Below are 20,346 nucleotides of genomic sequence, written 5' to 3' on the forward strand. Positions count from 1 at the left end.
GCAGTCGTGTCTGCGTGTGCCCGGGGGAGCTGGGCGTGCAGTCGTGTCTGCGTGTACCCGGGGGGCTGGGCGTGCAGTCGTGTCTGCGTGTGCTCGGAGGGCTGGGCGTGCCCAAGGGGCTGGGTGTGCATCGTGTCTGCGTGTGCCTGGGGGGGCTGGGCGTGCAGTCGTGTCTGCGTGTGCCCGGGGGACTGGGCGTGCACGCATGGGCAGGCCAGGCGTTTCCATGACCACAGACTAAGGACGTGTGCAGTGGTGTTGGGGCTGTGGCAGCACAATGCCCGGGGCTCTGGGAGGAGGCAGCTGCGCAGTAACGTTCCTTTTCCTCCTGCAGGCAGGAATCACGCCCAGTGCCATCCTGGCCCCAGCGCCCTGGCACTGCTCTGTCTGATGTACAGCTTTGGGTGAGAGCTGCTGGGGCCTGTGTTTGTAATAAACCTTTCAGCCTGCTGCCAGCTTGCTCGTTGGTCCTGCCACGGGCGCCGCCACTGCTGCCTGGGCGGGGAGGCGGCGGCACCTGGAGCTCCACTGTGGGCACTGGGCCCAGCAGTCCCTTTGGAGCCTCTTCTCTCTTGGCCCCATTCGCCTGAAGCCCCCACCCAAGTGACCCTGGGGGGTGAGGGCAGCTGCAGGGGGCCTGGCCTGGAGCCCTCTCCCTAGGCAGGGCCAGGAATGGGCTCAGGGCTTCCCCAGCCAAGGGCCCTGGGCCGCTGAGACGGGAGCCCCCAGTGGGTGCTGGGGGCTAAGAACCAGCCAGAGCCAGGCTTACAGCAGCAGAGGTTTATGGAGGCTGGTACAGTGCATTGTGGGTAACACAACAGCCAGTAGGACCGGTCAGGCTACAGGGAGGGGCTGGGGGGCTCCAGAGCTGGGACCCGTCCAAGCAGGGCTCACGTTTAGTGCCGGAACTGAGCCACGGGCGAGGGGATGCGGATGTCCTGGCCCTTCTCCAGCCGCCGCTCACAGTCGATCAGGTAGTTCACTCCATCTATCACCAGCTGCACCAGCTCCACCTGAGGCAGGAGCACAGAGCCCGAGTCAGGCAGGCCACGGCTGCAGCCAGTAGCCCTCTGTGCCCACACAGGGCTTCCCTGGTAGCCCTCCCCGCCCCCTGGCTGAGCCCTCCCTGGGCAGGGCCTGGCTCCTGCAAGGTGCTGGGCATGCAGTGATGCTGTTACCTGGGCACAGCGGGCCCTGCACACCCATGAGCACGGGGCAGCCGTGGCTGTGGTAATGCCAGGTGGCACCCATAGCTCAGCCTAGACCCCCGGTGCCAGACAGTAGCACAGCACCCTCCTTCCTTCACAATCCTCCACTTGGCTCCATCCGTGGGCCAGGAGCCCCACGCTTCCCTCAGCTGGCTGGGCTGCAGTTTGCCCCTCCATGCCCCATGCAGTGCACGTGCAGCAGGCAGATAGGTGAGCGCTGGCATTCTGCACTGCCACGCTCGCAATGCCTTCCCGTGCCAGGCTTGGCCAGAACACCGACCCAGGCAGGTACCTCAGATTTCCCCAAGCGATCCAGATTGGAGATGTCAAAGGTGCTGCCGGTGGTGGCCGTGTCCACCCCGCCCGTCCCGCGCTTCTGCAGCCGCAGGTTCTCCAGGATCTTGGCAAATCGAGTGTCCTGGAAACGCAGAGAGGCGTTGGGTCAGCGCCTTGTGGGGGAGACTGGGTCCCTGCTGAGGCAGTCCAGGAGGGCAGGGCAGGGCCTCTGGAGCCAGGCCTGGGTGTGGGGCAGGGGAGCCCAGCCAATGAGAGGGGGGAGCCCAGCTTTGAGGAGAGCGCAGGGAGCTGAAGCTGGAAGACCTGCCATAGGGATTGTTCCCAGAGATGGGACGCAATCTGGTCTGTGGCTGGGCCAAGGGCCACCTCCGCTCTGTGTCAGATGGAGCTGAGTGCAGCTCCCAGCATGCACTGCTCCTCACGCCAAGCAGCTGGCTGTACCTGTCCCCTAACTCTGATAGGAGCCCCACATCCCGGGGCCCTCAATAGCTGTTCTCCTGGCTTTGTGAGGTCTGACCTGCCCCCCAGGCTCAGCCCTGCTCCAAGCAGCCACCGCTACGGTGGTACCTTGCTCAGCAGCGGCAGTTTGATGTGGACCCCGGCACGCAGCCCGGTGCCCAGGTTGGACGGACACGTCAGGATGTAGCCCAGCCTCTCATTCCACATGAACTCCCAGCCGCGCTCCTGGATTAGTCTCTCCACCTGGAACCCAAGGAACAACCACAGATCAGCCTCGCGGCCAGCTCTCCCAGCTTCGCGGCATAGGGCCCAGCAGCCCCCGGTGTGAGCCACTGAAACTGGGTGTTGTGGCCTGAGGCTACCCCTGAGGGGGCCATTCCACTGGGCAAACCGGGAGGGCCGGGCCGAGGCGGCTGACGGCACCGGGAGGGCCGGGCCGGGCCGGGGCAGCCTTGCGCTCACCTCCTTCAGGCCCTTGCAGAACCTCTCAAAGACCCGCTTCATGTTGCCGCCCTTCTCCATGGAGATGAGGCGGGTGTGATCCTCCTCATTGATCCAGATCAGGAAGGTCTTCTCATTATTGTGCCTGGGGGAGAGCACAGCTCGTCAGCACCTGGAGCCACAGCTGGGCCGGGCAGATGCTGGGCAGCCCACAGGGAGGGGGTGCCCAGCAGGGGTCAGCCCCTGTGACAGACTCGAGGTGGGAGCCTCTTGGGCCAGCTCTGGCTTGCAGGTGGCACCGCCGTCTGGGAGGAGAGCACTGATCCTGCCCCTGCTGGAACAGAGCCAGCCAGGTCCCAGCAGCCAGGCCAAAGCCCTGACAGCGACACTGCAGTTAAACAGTCCCACATCCCCAGCCAGCGGGCACAGGCCAGCCACGGTGTGTAAGTGCAGTGGGGACACACCCTAAGGCAGCATGTTTCAAACAGCCACCAGCGTGGGCAGAAATGGGGGGGGCAAAGCCACGGCCCCCTCCCGGCAGCACCCAGCTCTTGCTCCTGACTAGCTGTTCCCGAGGGCGGTGAGATGGCCACCTTGGGGGTTGCGCTGGCACTGCCAGCAGGGGTCGGCACCCTGCACCACGCAGCCTCCCCAGGGGTTCTGGGCAGAGCCTCTGGAGACACGAGGGGCCAGTGTGTGCAGCACCGGAGGCGACTCTTCTCTATGGAGGTGGCTGTGGTGTTCGGTCGCTGGGGCTCCCCCAGGCAGCTCCCCACTCCAACCTACCCAGGGCACTGGGAGCCTGGGACACTGCAAGTGACCGGTGAGTTTCCCCCACCTTTCCCGGGGCCAGGGGCTCTCACTGAAGGGTTGCGGGGGGCAGGCACAGAGACAGGTTTGTCACAGCGGCCACCAGCAAGAGTTGGTGGCCGCACCTTGAGGCCACCAAAAAATTGGTCTTGAAAATCCCTGGGCTAAGGGGTCTGGGAAGAGCCAGGGTTTGGCCCCCACAGAGCAAACAAGCCACAAATGGTTTCTCTTGGAAAAGCAGGTGCCTTGCCGGGGCCTGGTTATAAGGGGCGGGGGCAACAGGGGTATGAGGCGGGTGTGGGGCGTGAGTTTATATGCATTTGCCTCCTGCCAAGTGTAAACGTAACCCCCCAGGAACGTCTCTAGGCCACGCTCCCAGGCTGGGGGTCTGTCCTGGGAAGCCGGGGCTCTGAGGAGGGGGGGTCATGGTGAACGGTCAGCTGAACAAGAGCGCCTAGTGTGGGGGGGTAATAGGAGGTGTAGTTGTGGGTATTGTGCTGCCCTGTGTGTGCGTGGCAACTGGCTAAGGGGCAGTGCCTGAAGCCTTGCCCCACCGGCTGCATGCTATCAGCTGTCCAGATGAAAGCAGTGGCTCCATACCAGATTCCTCGGGCGTCGGGCCAGTCCCGGGCCATTCCCGATGCCGTCAGTAAGGGGGAGACGGGCTTGTCAAAGAGGAAGTGATCCTGCGAAAGGAGATGGGGCATGAGCAAGAAACCCGCATGTACTGTTCCCAGGGGATACCCTGCCCCGATCCTGAGCTCTGGGCTCGGCCCTCCCCTGGGCACCTTCTGGTCAGCTCCCCCAACGCAGGGCAGACCTAGCTGCCTTTGGGGCCTGCAAGCTGCGCTCTGGGAGCTGGGAACGGGGGCAGGGCCAACTCCCAGGAAGCTCAGCAGTGGCTGTCCCTAAGGACCCCCTTCCTTAGGGTCCGCTCCGGGGCTGGAACGGCTCTGCAGCCCCAAGAGGCTATGGCTGGATCTGCCCGGAATTGCCCCAGGCCCAGAGGCTGGCAGCACCCATGAGGCCAATCACAGGGAGACAGGGAGTGGGAAGTGCTGCAGGAGGTGCTGGGCTGCGGGGTCCGTGGCCCTTGGCACTAAGCAGCATGGCTGTGTTATTCCCCTCTGCAGCCAGCCCGCTGTGGAGCAGCAGCCGTGCCCAAGCCTGCGCCCCATCCGGGAGGAGGGCACTGATACCCTCTGCCATGCAGGACAGGGAACCTGGGGGGGCAGGCAGGGGCCGCAGAGGGAGGAGCATGAAGGGCAGGTGGCGGGGGGGGGGATGAGGGCCGTGGCAGGGAGAAGAAAAGGGCAGAAGCTGAGCCAGCATTTCTGGGTTACTTTCTCCAGGGCACCTGCCAGTTTTGGCCCATCGGTGTCGTACCCTTCCCCTGCCCCTGGCAGCCCCAGGGCTGGCCCTGGCCCTGCCCCACCGCCCTAGGATGGCCCTGATGTGTCCGTCCCCCCCATCACCCCCTGGCAGCCCTGGGCCCCGCGGGGTTGCTCACATCAATGAGCTGCTGCTGCTCCTTCTCCGTCATCTCGCTGAGGCGATAGTACCGGCCGGCCAGGTCTCCTGTCAGGCCGCTCAGGGCATCCACAGTCACCTTCTCCACCTCCCTCCTCTCGGCGCGGGTGCAGGCAGGGGGCAGGCTGAGCCCGCGGATACTGCGCCCCGTCCGGACGCGCGAGGAAAGCACGTAGCGCTCGTCGAAGTAGCCGGACTTAATCTGCGGGTGGAAGCGGGGGTGGTGGGAGGTGAGACCCCCACGATGGGAGCGAGGTCATCAGCAAGGGGCAGAAGGTGGGCGGGGAGCCAATCCTGGCTGGTAGAAGCTGGGTCAGTCCTTGTCTGAAAAGACCCCTGGATGGTGAGATGTGGGGGTTACAATGTGTTCCCCCCCCCCCAGGGCTGCACCAGAGTCTGCAGCCAGTGCCTGCCTGAAACAAGTGTTGGGCTACTGATTATTTTTGCCAAAACACTCATGCCTCAGGGTGAGTGAGTGGGGCCTAATAAGTGGGTGGAGCCAGGAGTTTTGCCCTCGATGTTTCCCATTCTGTCCAGCTGGGGGTTAGAGCAGTGTCCTCCCTGGTGTCAGGGGCACTGGGCTCGGATTGTGCCGGTATGTCACTTTTTGGGGTGCAACCCAGACCGGCAAAAGGGCAGTTATGGGCTAGCACCATTAACTGCCCACAGGGCTGGGCTGCACAACTAGGTGCTTGTAAGGTTTCCCAGGGCTTTTGGCTTTCCCTACGGGAGCTTCCCTGTCCAACTTTCCCCTCGGTGGGCTCCCCTCCAGGACAGCTCCTGCGCTCTGCAGCAGAATCTGCCCTCTGCTCATCTGCAAACTTTGGCAGCTGACAAGTGGGACCGTGTCCTCAGTCATAGGCACTAACTCCCAGCTCTGAACGTGAACGACTTTCCTCTGCTCCATGGCCCCTCCCACACCCCAAAGCACACTGCTTTCTTCTGCTAGCCAGAGCTGGAAGTGTCTTCCCTCCCCACAGCAGTCTGGGTCTTCCCCATGCCCTTCGGGGTCCCAGAACTCTCTTCCATTTCACCACAAGGTCCGACGTTAACAGCCTGAGTTACGGGTAAGCTGTCATTTTCCAGCAACATTTCCGTAGGAATGCAGCCCAATACCCCAACTTGTAAGGTAGCGTCTCAACCTTCCCACTTAGCCAGAGGTACAGGAATTTTATATCTGCCCAATGCCAGGCGTTCTACCTCCCGGCCAGGTAACATGCCAGTCTCTGACCATGCTTTCCCTGGCCAGAGAAATCTGGGCACTGGGTCCCTCCTCCTATGTGTGCTTTGCCATCCACCTTGGCAACGTTCATAAATTCCACAGCCACTTTCTCTGGGTCAGGCCTCACAAAATTAACGAGGGGCCCCGCAGGCTTCTCTGTGTTAGACAGCTGCAGTGATCTGGGTTGGGCAGGGCGTGGGCTTCCCTTCTCTTAGTTTAGGGCCATTGTTCCTAGTAGCACCTTCTTGGACCGTTCTCCTGAAGAGGGGGTCTGTGATGGTGGTTTCTAGCAGGGGAGCGAGTCTGGGGAGGTGAGTGCCTGGGCTCCCAACCGCCCTTTCTCTTCCCAGGGACAAAATGTCTCCCCTCACTTAACACTGGGCTTCTGCCCTTCCCTCTGTGGCTTGCGCTCATTGGCCGTGCTGGCTTGTACATAGGAATCAGCCGGAGCTGCTGTTTTGGGGACAGGCCAGGGACTTATCCCAAAGAGCTTGTTTGACTTCTTCAGAACATTGCTCCTGTGCAAAAAGATCAAATAGCTGTTCACAGCACTCTGCCTCCTTCGCCTTGCCCCAGTTTTCATCAAACCACATGGCTTATACACACCGTCTCTAGGACTCAGTTTGTCCTTCATTCTGAGGTTTCTAAATGTTCCCCTCACCTCAGGAGCCACCGAGAGCTTTGCAGGGCGGCCGCTTTCAGTTCCCCATAGTTCAATGCTTGTGTAACTTCCGTTCTATTAAAAACGTGTCAAGCTGCCCCGAGTGGCTGCTCGTGAACTTTGGGCCCTTAGGAACCTCACAGCTGGGTGCTCCTTGGGGGGAGAGCACCTGTGAGCTCTGTCCACGGCTTCCCCTAGGTCCAGGTGGTGCAGTCTCGCCTCCTCTTTCGCCAGTGCTCCTTTGTCGGTGGCTCCAGGGTTCACTGGTGCACAGCTGCTGCTGCTCTTTGGCTCCATTGTTGGTACTCACACTCTCCCTCCCTTTGTTCTGATTCCCATTTCTGCTATTCTCGTGCTGCTTTCTCAGCATCTCTTGTTAGGGCTTTTTGCTCCTTTCCTAACATAGCCAGCTCCGGCTACGCAACTGTTTCACCAGCATCCATTGTAAACATCCTTTGTTCTATAGTTCTCATGCCCAAAATAGACATCATAAACCTGTAACCTTTCTTTGACTGCTCCCAGTCTGAGCACTTGAGAATCACTTACACGGTTTTACCAGTGCTTAGAGTGTAAAACTTCAGTCCACACAACAAACCGGGTGCAAATACGAAACGATGACAGCTGGGGTACAACTCAGGCCAGTGAGAGGTTGTCTCACCGCTTGTCCTGTAACCCTGTAAAATGCTCTGCTGCGCTAGCTCCCAGCCAGCAGACAAGCCCGCACAGCCCGGGCTCAGCAACCCTTACTCCAGCAGCTGGTTTGTTACACCCCAGCCACACTCAGGTCTCCACCAGCCTTGGTGACTGTTCACCAAGTGACCCCACCACACCCCAGTCCCGAATTTCCCCCAAGCCGTCTGCCCTGAAGTGTCCAGCCCTCTCCTGGAACGTTCAGAGGAGTAGTGAGATCTGTGGGTCTGTTAACGAGACAAAAGCACAGCAGCTTGTTGCTTTAACCGATGCTAATGAGCAGGTCAAGCCAAGCACAGCACGGGGCTGGCCTAGACGCCAAGTAAAACGTGTATTTAGTCACAAGAAGATGGGCTGTAGGTGAGTCCCCGTGTAAGGGTTACAATCAGAAATGGCTACAAGCAAATAAAACGTCGTAGTGACTCAGACTTACCACCACTCCAGCCTTGGTTCAAGGTCAGATTTTTACCACACGTCCTTCCAGCAAGAGGCTGCCCGCCCTGTGGGAGGGGCTCCCACAAAGCTCAATTCCTTTGTCGTCTGCAGTGAACGATCACTGGGGGCTCTTTGCTGGCCCAGGGAACTACTGAACTGGCAAACACCTGTTTACCCACTGCCTAGGCCTGTCTGCTTGAACCATATCCTAGTGCCAGACTTCCTTGCCATTTGCACAGGCCTTGGGCGTTTATGGTACATGCGCCACACAAGACTATTGTTGCTCAGCGTGTTATTGGTTTTCCAATGACACCGGACATAACTCTATTAGATACAGGTTAGGACATAAGGGAGTTGGGGACACTGCCATAGTCAGGCCAGCTTGACTCATTGCCTGACACCGGTGAGCCCTGGCCCTCTGGCACTGGGATGCTCTGAAGGCCACACCGTGTGACCTCAGGGTGTTACGCACCTTACTGGCATCCAGGTCCGTGGGGTGTTTCATGGTCTGTGGGTTGTAACCATTGTGTCTCTCCTGAATCACAGGGTCAAACAGGTCCGCGAACACCTGGAATGGCAACAAGGCAGGGATTAGAGAGGAGTCATGGGGAGCAGGGGGCCATCTGCCTGCTGGAGGACAGGGCCTGCTCCCCATTCTGTGCCCAGCCCAGCAGCGCAGGGAAAGGGGAGATATCCTGTCCCTGCAGCGCTGTCCTGCAGCCCGGGTGCTCCCTAGGGCATCTTCCATGCAGTGTCCAGTGCATCTCGTAATGCCGACCTTCCCTCCACCCAACGGGCACGTGGGCCTCACAGGCATTGCAGCTCCGCTGCAGCCTCTTCCCAGGGAGAGGCCAGTGGAGACCGGGATCGCAGAGCAGGGACAAGAAGGAACTGCTCAGTGGGAGTGACAGGGCTAATGCACAGGGCACAGGCAGGCCAGGAACCCAGGGGAGTTCAGAGATGGTGCAGCAAAGACTCCACGTGGGACGGAAATGAGGATGTGGCAGCAAAACACTGGTCACCCCAGCCACCCCCAGCAATGTCCCAAACCAAGCCTTGCTCCCTCCTCCCCACTGGGCAGCCAAAACACTGCAATCTCCGGAGCCCCAATGCACCCTCCCACCCTGCCAGTGCTGCAACCCCCGCCAATGGGGGGTTATGGGGTTAGAGTGTAGGGCACTCCCATACAGTGATGGGGAGGGTATGTGTTTACAATATGGGGGCCTGCGCAGTGATGGGGGGTTATGGGGTTAGAGTGTAAGGACATCCCTTAAAGTAGGGGGGGCAATGGGGTTAGAATAATAGAATGATAGAAATGAAGGGCTGAAGGCACTTCAAGAAGTCATCACGTGGAGCCCCCTGTGCTGAGGAAGGACCAAGTAAACCTAGGCCAACCCTGACAGGGGTTTGTCCAACCTGCTCTTAAAAACCTCCAGTGATGGAGATTCCACAACCTTCCTTCCAACCTCTGGAAGCCTGTTCCAGAATTTAAACACCCTAAAAGTTAGAAAGTTTTTCCTAATATTTAACCTAAATCTCCCTGGCTGCAGATTAAGCCCATCACTTCTTGTCCTACCTTTGGTGGACATGCAGAACCATTGATCGCTGTCCTCTGTATAACAACACTTCACATAATTGAAGACTGTGATCAAGTTCCCCCTCAGTCTTCTTTTCTCAAGTCTAAACATGCCCAGTTTTCTTAACCTTTCCTCACAGGTCATAAGAACGGCCATATTGGGTCAGACCAAAGGTCCATCTAGCCCAGTATCCTGTCTGCTGACAGTGGCCAATGCCAGGTGCACCAGAGGGAATGAACAGAACAGGGAATCAAGTGATCCATCCCCTGTCGCCCATTCCCAGCTTCTGGCAAACAGAGGCCAGGGACACCATCCCTGCCCATCCTGGCTAATAGCCATTGATGGAGCTACCCTCCGTGAACTTATCTAGTTCTTTTTTGAACCCTGTCTTGACCTTCACAACATCCTCTGGCAAGGAGTTCCACAGGTTGACTGTGCATTGTGTGAAGAAATACTTCCTCTTGTTTCTTTTAAACCCGCTGCCTATTAATTTCATTTGGTGGCCGCTAGTTCTTGTGTTATGAGGAGTAAATAACACGTCCTTATTTACTTTCTCCACACCAGTCATGATTTTATAGACCTCTATCATATCCCCCGTTAGTCGTCTCTTTTCCAAGCTGAAAAGTCTCAGTCTTTCTCCTCATACAGAAGCCGTTCTATTCCCCTAATCATTTTTGTTGGCCTTTTCTGAACCTTTTCCAGTTCCAATATATCTTTTTTGAGATGGGGCGACCGCATCTGCACACAGTATTCAAGATGTGGGCGTACCATGGATTTATATAGAGGCAATATGATATTTTCTGTCTTACTGTCTATCCCTTTCTTAATGACTCCCAACATTCTGTTCGCTTTTTTGACTGCCGCTGCACATTGAGTGGACGTTTTCAGAGAATGATCCACAATGACTCCAAGGTCATTTATCATTTTTGTTGCTCTCCTCTGGAGTCTCTCCTATTTGTCCACATCTTTCTTAAAGTGTGGTGCCCAGAAGTGGACACAGTGCTCCAGCTGGGGCCTCACCAGAGCAGAACAGTTACCCCCCATGTCCTACATATGACACTCCTGTTAATACACCCCAGAGTGATATTAGCGTTTTTCCAACTGCATCAGATTGGTGACTCACATTCAGTTTGTGATCCACCATAGGATTAGAGCCACTCAAGGAACCAGAACAGCTGTGCCACACCCAGCCACCAGGGGGTGCACTCGGTGACCCCACTCTCCTTCATGGGGTCAGAGTGTAGGGAACCCCGTGTAGTGTCTGGGGGGGGTTATGGGGTTAGCATGAAGGGAAGCCCTGTGTGGTGACTGGGGGGTGGGGGGAGAAGCCCCATGTGGTGACTGGGGCGGTGCGGGGGGGTTATGGGGTTAGAATGAAGGGAAGTCCTCTCTGTGTGTGTGTGTGTGTGTGTGTGTGTGTGTGTGTGTGTGTATGGGGGGGAGGGTTATGGGGTCAGAATGTAGGGCAGGGAAGGAGCATGTGTGAATACCTCTGGCCTGCCCTTTGGCCAGCATAAGTAGTTGGTACAGGTTAATGTTCAACAAGCCGGACGTGCCTCTAGTTTAGAACAAGTTCCCCAGGTTCTAATAAACCAGGAACCACTTGAAGGAGCAGCCAATGGCCCGTCTAGCTCACTACTGGACTCCTCGTCAATGGGCTGGCATCCCCCCACCCTCTCTTGAGCCACAGCGGGTCAGAGGTGCAGCTCTTAGCGTGCCCAGTGCTGGGTGTGTCAGGAAGGAACAGATGTCCCGTAATGCACCCGCTTGTGCAGTGCTTTTCTGGGGAAGGGCAGGTCATCCTGACCCCAGCTGGTGACCCCTGGGCCCTTAAAGCAGGAGGGCTAGCAGTCCATGTCCCTGCAGATGCTATTCTCCATCAGGTAAATGTCTGACGGTAAGAGGTCGCAGTGTGGTGAGGCCAAGGAGACGCATGCTCAAACTGTGAGTGATGTCGCAGGGCTCGTGGGTGCTGGGGGGTGAGATGCAGTCTGGCTGAGGCTGGGGGGGTTTGTGCTGCTGAAATTATTATGCTACGCTTTAGAGTTGCTTTGGCAGCTGCTCACCTCGTAGGATTCTTCGTCACCTGCTACCATGCCCACAGTCTTAATGAAGGGGTGCCCAGGGTTGTCCACGCCTGTCTGGATGCACTGGTCCAGGGTCCAGCTGTTGGGGGTGGTTTTATCGCAGAGCTGGGCGTAGATGGCCGGGGTCAGGTTACTTGCCATGCAGTTGTTGTGTTTCCGGAGATCTGGATATTCAGCGCTGTGGGGAGAACAGCACATGGGGAATGTTTAACCCTCTGGGCTGGGGCACTGGCCTCTCTGGATTTCGGTGTGTCCTGCTTGTGCATCAGGGCACTGGGATCTGCTCCCTCTCGTCCACGTCCTCCCCCCCAGTGGAGAGGAGGCCTCAGTGGAGGGAATACCACCTTGGCCAAGATCGCTACTGGCCTCTGCAGACTAATGGGAGCCTAGTTGAAGCAGCAGGCTAGTGGCTTCCCGTATGTGAATGCCAAGGATCTCCTTCTCTGGACCCATGCAAGGCACTGGCTTCCTCTTGCCTCCTTCCAGCTGCACTCCCATTGCTGCCTCCTCTGGCCTTGCTCCACCTGACTCTCTCCTTCACTCCGCAGTGAATCTTGCCTCTACCCCCCCGCCCCACACTGCCCTGTGCCAGGAACTGCCTCCCTGTACTGAGATGCTGGATTCCTCCCCTCTCTGCTCAGCCCTTATTGCCAAGTCACTTCCACCAGGCGCAAACACAGCCATCTCCTCCCTGGCCTGCCCCTGTGTGAGCCCCTCTGGGCAGAGGCTGTGTTCCCCTGTCCCACCCAGCGCTGAGAATAAATGTCTTTCTGCTCACCATCCATGTGGCAAGAAAAGGGGAGCCCAGGCTGCGCTAGTAGGGGGTTGCGGGCAGGAGTGAGGAGAATGGGCAAGGATGGTGCTGGGGCTGCTCTGAGATGAAGACTGATGCTGCTCTGGCAGGAGACCCCAGCCCAGGTTTTCTGAGGGCTTTAAGAATTCAGGAGCTTCCGTTCTAGTTTATTTCTCAGATCCATATTTTCTTCTCTTCCAATCAACAGAATTAGATGTCCAGCCTGCTCTCAACAAGCCCACTAGCCCCTGTCTGCATCTTTAGCTATCCATGGCTTTTGAAAATCTGGCCCCACACCCTGTGAGTTTTGTACAGGGTCAAGCACATGGATGGTTCCTAATAGGGATAGATCTGTGAGCCCCCGCCCCTGGGGTCCCTGCACCCCTGGCTCCTTTGTTGGGGCTACCTTGGCTGCTGGTGTCTGGGCAGGAAGGAAGGGACGCTCAGAAGGACAGAGATGGAGCCAGTGATCCCAATCTGCAGCTGTCAGGAACTGCTCCCAATGGTGCAGTTTATTGCATTAGGGAGACGTTTGCCTCTAATCGGCTTAACGAGAGTTCTTCTCCTGACCTCATTCTTGGCTTAGAGAAGCGTTGTGCTTTTCCTGTGTTCACCGGCGGCTTGGCAGGGAGGGCACCAGGTCACAGCCTCTGTGAGCTGAACCCTTCCTCCTGCTAATGGGGCAATCTGGGACGGGCACCTGTTAGCTCAGACAAAAGGGCGAATGGCTTGGAATGGGTCTTTCAGTGCTAGACAACAGCTGCCGTGGGTCACGGGGCCAGCCTCTGTCCTGGAGAGCATGACCTGTCCCCAGCCCCCATTGTAGGTGCTCTGATCCTACACTCAGAGGGTGACAGAGGTACCCAGAGCATTCCCATTCCTAGGAAGAGACACACAGAGGTGACCGGTGAGCCCCTTTGCAAACAGTGTGTTCTAGCCCGCGCGGGCTGCCTCTTCAGGCTGTGGCAGGGAAGCTGGGTGGGAGCGAGGGGCTGGGGGGCCAGAGCTCAGCAGATGTTGGCCCGCTGGGGTAGGAGCAGCATCCTCTAGTTCAGCACAGGCACTGCCCTCGGGGCATGGGGTATTTGTAGCAGTCACAGTCCCCTTCTGTTGCTGCCTCCCCCGCTTGGCATGCCATACAATGCACAGCTCTGTGAGTGCAGCCGCCTCCATTGTGGGGCCCCGGGAATGTGTCTGCCTCTCTCGCCTACATGGGAACAGTGGGCCCTCTGGCTGGGCAAGGCCCTGCAGCTTCTCTGAATCCAGCTTCTGCTGACTGCTGTGAGCAGACACCACTGGCCACGGGCTGACTGCACCACAGGGGGACTAAATCCAGTCTGCTCCAGGCAGAGCGCGCTTTCCTTCCCATGCTGCCTCAAGCTGCAGGGGCTCGCATGAGTAAAAGTGGAACAGACCATCTCAGCTCCCAGGAGAGCTTGCCCCATCCTGCAGCATAGCCTGGCTGGTCCAGCGTTCCTCACACTGGTGTTTGCCCTCTGCCACGAGCGAGCTATTTCCCCATGTCCAACCTGAGATGCCTTGTCATGGACACACGCTGCTGGTCCCAGACATGCATCCACAGCCTCTTCCCCGCGACATTGTGAATTCTAGCTGGGCAGATTCCCCGGGAGGAGAGGCGGGAGCCCCCGGCCCTTTCAGTGTCTGCAGAGCTGGCTCAGCAGCTCCAGCCGGGGCTGGACAATCCAGCAGAATGCAGCTGCCTGTAAGGTGTTAAGGGCTCCACTTGTAAAGAGCTGCTGAAGGAAACCATTTGCAGGGCACAAGTTTTGATTGGTCCCACAAAACACAGGGAGTGTGCCAAGCACTCCTCCTGAGCACCCTGCTGGCACCTGTTCAGCGTGTCCGATCGGCACGTCACTGACATGTCGCACTCCTGTACAAAGCGGGTCACGGACTGATACTGTCAATCTCCTGGGAGGAAGCATCATGGCATTTGGATCTCCAGTTACTGGCTGCTGAATACCGGGGGACCCCCCCCCACTTGACCTTTACAGGATTGCCTGCCCCAAACGTCCAAAAAATCTTGACTCAGTCCCCCAAATCAGGAGATTGTGTTAAATCTCCTTTTCAGCCATAATACAGATTGGGTTCTTGTACTTTGGCTTGTGGTCTCTGGGGGTGCTGTTCAAGGCAAGGCCAAGTCAATAGATATGGGGCAATTCTCAACAAAGGAGCTTATTGTTGGAGTTTCACGTACACTCCCCCACATCATAGATCATTGGAAAGCTGCTGTTATGTATGTTTCGATGAGGTATGATGTGGAGCTATCAAGTAGTGGCATAAGCCTGTAGGCGAGGTGAAACAACGGTACCTGAAATGAAAGTCATTTTTTGCACAGTTACAGAGACACTGCAACGTGACTGTGACTGACTGCCGTTATGACTGTTCAGTTTCAAAACCTTAATATGGGGTTTGGGTCAATGCTACCGAACAATGTATCAAAAGATCTGTATCAGTTTTCCATTGGCAAGTTTTTTTCCAGAAATTAAGCTGTTTAGCATGTGGCAACAGTGGTGAATATAAACATTTTGCAATATACTAACATGAAATATTTTCACATCACATTCGTAATTGTCAAAGGATCTCATGAGTGATTACAATAGTTTTCTATATTTTTCAACTGAAATTTTCTGTTTAGATCAGTGTCACACTGAATATTGTGAACCAGAAGCAGTAGATTGCATGGTCTTAGTTTGTACTGCATAGTGAGTAGATATAAATATACATGAACTTCTCCAATGTAATCTTCTCCAGCTGTAAGCTTTGCTCCATACAAAGTAGCATCTAGTCTGCCTGGCAAAAGGTTTTAGTTTGTAATTGCCTAGGCATGCAATACTAGCCTTTGAAATGTTCTAGAAACTAGCTTTTTAATTCAGTGATACTTTTATGCACAAGTCAGTATTAGTGTTGGAGATGACAATTCACAGCTGCATATTGCACTTGGATCAAAGTGCTCACTAAACAAAAATGGCAAGTTGGATACTAACATACAGATTTGTGCTAATTTAGATCTGTATATTGTACAAAATGAAAATGGTGTGGTAATGCTAACAGTATACTCTGGGACTTCTACCTCAACAGGGAAGTTATAGTATATGAAGACCTGGAGGATACAAGCCCCTTAAAGCTTACATCAAAGAGAGAAACTCTTCACAAACTTTGAATATGTGTTATCTGTCAAGAAAATGAAAATAAGGCAACACTGTCAAAAGCTGCCGGTGCTAGACAGAATTTGGTGATGCCCGCAGCAAAAAGCAGGAGAAGTTAATTCTATCGGTGGCTGCTGGATGAGTTTTCTCGTTTAGATGATGTGCCACCAATGCTCTATCATGGGGGTGTTTTCAGAAACACACAAGGAAGTTGAATTTGACACATGTCAGAGTTGTATTGAACCCAGGAAAGACAACATTCTGAAGCTGGTCAGAGAGCAGCCTGTTCACCCGCTTCTCTAGCCACCAGAGCAAGCACGTCCTCCAGCAACTAGTCCTGTTGCAATGCTTGCCTGAGAGAAACCCACAAGGGCAAACTTCATAAAATAGAAACATCTGAGAGAACAATCTGAGAGGAGATGGTGGCATGTTGCTCAGAATATCTGGGGAAGACAAACTGCATCCTTAGCAATCAAATCACTCACCATGACTTTCTTCCTACGTTAGTAACACTAATCATAAAGCAAAACCACCCAGTTACACTGCAACAACAGTCAACTTGTGATATTGCATTTTCTGAGCTGACTGAAGAAAGACAATGATCTTATGTACAACAAGAAGGCTCATGTCCAAGCGCCCACAAAGATATAAAGCCCTACTTCCCTTAGAGGTGGAAACTACACACTATTACAGGCAAGATGAGAAATGCTATATAGGGTTCTGCAATTTCAGTCCATGCACAGCATGGACAAGGCAAGTCCACCACGGTTCTATGCAGCACAATAACATTGCTGGTGCTAGCCAAGCCGCTATAATCTGAAGCAGGAACTTTATCTACAAAACATTTGGATGACTTTTTTTCTGGTGAGTGAGCCTGACAAAATGCTTTCAAATGAAGAAGTGGCTTTGCATAATGCCACTTTAACCCTTTGGTCTGAAATAGCCAAAATGAAAGCCTCTGACTATTATCCAAAGCCAGGTGATTGTAGTCTGCAGAGGTCAGTTACTTTTGTGCCCTAACAGGTGCAGGAGATTGTCCTTTCTTTGACAGATAAAGACGCACATATTCAGCCAGCAATGAGCATCCTTCAGAAGACACTCTGAGAAGGTGCCTCTCAGTTGCAGAGTATTTAACAGTTCCAAAAGTATCACATGAATGCTCATAAGCCTTGCTGCACAGCCACACTGCAAGTCTGGGTCTTCCAACTGGACATCCCCTGAGCAGATCAGCAGTGACCACAGCGCTCTGGGAGCCAGGGCAAAGGGGCCGGGGACACAGGCTGTGTTCATGCCCATGCTTCCAGTTGAGGGTAAGGGCCCAGGCAGGGAAATGCACATCCTGGAGATGAATGCTTGGCTATGCAGATAGTGTTGATGGGACAGCTTTGACTTCCTTGACAATGGGATGCTGTTCCGGGAGGAAGATCAGGTGCACCCCATCTCTTCTCAGCAGACCAAGAGGCACCAACTAGCAAGTTAGTGAGGAGGGCTGTACACTAGGCTCAAAGGGGACAGATGACAAAAGCCTGTAAAAGAATGACTGTAAGAGAGGGTTGAATGTTGGGTTGGGGGGGGATATGGAAAATTACAATAGGAGCATCAAGAAAGAAATTAGTAAGGGAATCTGCTCAACATCTTAGGTGTCTATATGAAAAAACAAAGAAAATGGGGGGAAAACTGGAAGTATTAGTACATCATTTAGCTTATGATGTAATTAGCATCACAGAGACTTGGTGGGATAAGTCTCATGACTGGAAGATTGGTATAAAGGGATAGAGCATGTTCAGGAAGGACAGGCGGGTAAAAAGGGAGTAGGTGTTGCATTGTCATCAAGCATATACACTCTTTCTGAGATCCAGAAAGAGGTGGGAGGTAGACCAGTTGAGTAAAAAGGGGTTAAATAAGGGTGACATCATGGCAGGGGTGTACTGTGCATGCTCATATCAGGAAGAGGAGGTGGATGAGGCATTTCTAGAACACATAACAGAAATATCCCAAACACAAGCCCTGGCAGTAATGGGGGACTCTGCCTATCCAGAAAGCTGCTGGAAAAGTCGTATGGCAAAACACAATGTCCAATAAGTTCTTATATTGTTGGGGCCTCTGTGTGTCAATCCCCAGGGAGCAGAGAGACGTTAATTAGGGTGAAGGGCTGAGCTTCAACAGAAGGTGTTACAACCTTCCCAACAGGAAAGGTCGAGCGATACCAGATGGACGCTTGTGGGATGTTACAGCTGGAAGCTGCCTGTGTACCTTCAACAAGAGCACAAAAGACTTTTGTCGTGGTTCTGCCTCCTCCTGGTGAAAATGCATCAAGCAAGAGACTCCTCCCATCAGCGGAGCTTTGCAGCTGAAAGCATGTGGGAAGAGGAGAATACAGCCCCTAAAAAGGAACTGATTATCCCTGTTGCTTGGACTCTGTGTGTGTGTGCGCGGGGGGGGTTGCCTTGAGGCAAAAGCAAGAGATCCCCAGCCACTTAGGCTGGGTTAGCCCTAAAGGACAAATAGAGCTGGCTGATTATTGAAGCTTCTATTACCTCTTGAAACTGAGACTAACTCATTTGTCTGTTTGCTTTAACTTTGTAAATAATGCTCCGATTTCCTTTTCCTATTCAGTAAGTCTGTATGGGATTGGCTACAAGTGCCGTCTTTGGCGTGAGATCTAAGGTGCAACTGACCCGAGTAAGTGACTGGTCCTTTGGGACTGGGGTAACCAAAATATTGCTGTGCTCCTATGTGATAGATGGACTCTCACACCAAGGCAGGCTCACCTGGGTGGCAAGATAGCTCAGAGCACCCAGGGGGACTTTCCGTGGCTCCACGTTCAGGCTGTCACAGTACCTCAGGGGTAATTAGCTGGTGCAATCTAAGTACTGTACAGAAATCACCACCAGTTTGGAGTTTGTGCCCTGGTTCCTAACAGCCTGACCTGAGGTTGGTACTTGTGCTCTTGAGTCAGCAAGCAGTATTCCATTGCCTTCGTCCCCCTACATTAGCACGAGCCCCTCACCCATGTCTTTCCCAGTGGCCCCAAACACAGCTCTGCCATGCTGGAGGTGGTAGGGGGCAGAGATTGGGTGGGGGCACTTGGTCCAATCTAGGCTAGTACAGTCACCGAGGGCAGCGGTGAGGGTGGGATGAGGGCTCTTGGGAAGACAAGCAGAGCCAGGAGTGCATGTGCCAGGCATAGGATGATCAGGGTGACCAGATAGCAAGTGTGGATAAGCAGGACACTGTTTTGGGGAGATGGGGGTATAGTTGCCTAAATAAGTCAGCCCCTAACGTGGGGGCATCTGGTCACCCTAGGAGTGAGTCATGTGGATAACTCATGGCTGCTCTGTCCAGCTATGGGGCCTTTCCCATGGTGTCTCAGGGCCTATGCCTTTCAAAGCCTAGAACCAGAGGGTTAGAAGAGACCCAAGGATCACCTACTCTAACCCTCAGAGAGTTGAAGGCTGCCTGCCACCTCCCGGCCCCAGCCTGTGGCACTTCCTCCCCCAAGGGTAAAGCTCACCTGTGCAGGAACTCCAGCTTCTTCAGAGCCTGGCGCCAGGCCCGGCCCAGCCCTCCCCAGGGTTGGACAGACCTTGCTGCGGCTCAGACAGAGCCTGCAGGGAGCGGACCTGTGCTGAGGCAGGAGGTGCTCTTAGCTCCAAGGGCACAGGACCAGGATGGGGGTGTCCCTCGTCCTGCCCCCTCCTCCCCTCAAGATACAATGTCACCCACAGACCTTGGTGTGTCAGGAAGGGCGGGGGGTCCCAGGCCGATCCACTGCCCCAATCACTAGCACCCATGGGTGCTGGAACGAGGGTGCTGGGGACTGCCGCACCCCTGGCTTGCAGTGTTTCCATCCCACGGGGTTACAGTTTGGTTCAATGGCTCTCAGCTCCCCACTGTACAAACGGTTCCCGCCCCTGCAGCCGGCCAGGACTCCAGCCCCCCGCTAGCGCTCCAGGAGCTCACCAGCCAAGGCAGCCTCCAGCCTCCCCCGCAGCGCGCCCCGCCAGACCCTGCCTCTGGCGCAGGGCCGCAGCCACCCGCCCGGTCCCTGGGCGCTGGGCAGGCGAGGGCAGGGCCAGGCCCTGAGCCGGGCGGCTTACCCAGCCAGCCAGCAGGTGCCGGGGGAAGAGATCCGTCCTGTCCCGTCCGGCTCCAGGTGCGCTCCCGGCCCGCTTGGCGCCGCATTGTGCGGGCAGGGCTCAGCGCCCGGGTTCCCGGCGCGTCAATCCGGATCAGCGGGTGCTCCCCGGCCCCACATGCTCCTCCTGAGCGTCCCGGGCCCGAGGCTTTCCCGGTCGGGAGCCAGGACGGCTCCGACCCTGCCCAGAGGGAGACGCAGCGGAGCTACCGGCGCGCTGGGGACATTCCCCGAGTGGCCCGGGGCAGGCATTGGTCCCTCTCCGCCGCAGCCGCCGGGGGAGGCGCAGCCCGAGCTCTGCAGCAGCTACGTGATGGCTCGGGGCGCCAGCCGCAGCCTGCGCTGCAGGGAGCCCGGCCAGCTGGGGCCGAGTCTCCGCCGGGGCGGTCCGGGCTGGGCTCCTCTCCACGGGCGGAGAGCCGCGCAGCCCGCCCGGCCCCCAAAGCGGCTGCGCCCCCGCACCCACCCCAGGGCCAGTCCCCCTGGCTCCAAGGGCGCCCCCTCCCCACCCCGGGAGAGCGAAGCCCCCTCCAGCTTTTGCATGAAGCCCAGGGAGGGTCCCGGCCGAGCAGCGAGCCCCGCCCGGTACCTTGGCGGGTAGCGGCGCCGCTGCCTCTCGCCAGCGCTGACCGCGTCCCGGGTGAGCAGGAATCCAGTGGCCAGAGACCCGGCTCCCACCACGGCCAGGAGCCCGGCGGACTTGCGAGCGCACAGGACGCGGGCGAACGAGCCAGCCATGCCGCTGGAGCGGGGCGCTAGGAGCTCGGAGAGGCGGCCGGGGAGCGCTGGAGCCAGGCGCGGAGAGTGGGAGAGAGACGGGGAGGGAGG

At 56.3% G+C, this 20,346-nt stretch overlaps 2 protein-coding genes across 2 annotated transcripts in view; one reads left to right on the forward strand and one right to left on the reverse strand.

Moving 5' to 3' along the window:
* Positions 1 to 418, forward strand: part of STRC (stereocilin) — a 22,542-nt gene extending 22,124 nt beyond the window's left edge. Inside the window, exon 28 of the mRNA XM_026648479.1 lies at positions 335 to 418. Coding sequence (XP_026504264.1) covers positions 335 to 408 — 74 coding nt within the window. The 3' untranslated portion in view covers positions 409 to 418. The remainder of the gene's footprint in view (positions 1 to 334) is intronic.
* A 363-nt stretch (positions 419 to 781) lies between these two features.
* CKMT1A (creatine kinase, mitochondrial 1A) lies at positions 782 to 20,256 on the reverse strand. The gene is made up of 9 exons (XM_026648432.1): positions 20,108 to 20,256; positions 11,397 to 11,595; positions 8,226 to 8,321; positions 4,726 to 4,947; positions 3,816 to 3,901; positions 2,427 to 2,550; positions 2,073 to 2,207; positions 1,501 to 1,626; positions 782 to 1,013 (listed from the first exon to the last, which is right to left on the reverse strand). The coding sequence occupies exons 1-9, from the start codon at positions 20,254 to 20,256 to the stop codon at positions 897 to 899; spliced, it is 1,254 nt and encodes a 417-aa protein (XP_026504217.1). The 3' UTR covers positions 782 to 896.
* Positions 20,257 to 20,346: the final 90 nt, after the last annotated feature.

Source organism: Terrapene carolina, unplaced genomic scaffold, assembly GCF_002925995.2.
Source record: "Terrapene carolina triunguis isolate 2854851 unplaced genomic scaffold, T_m_triunguis-2.0 Scaffold67, whole genome shotgun sequence".
NCBI lineage: Eukaryota > Metazoa > Chordata > Testudines > Emydidae > Terrapene > Terrapene triunguis.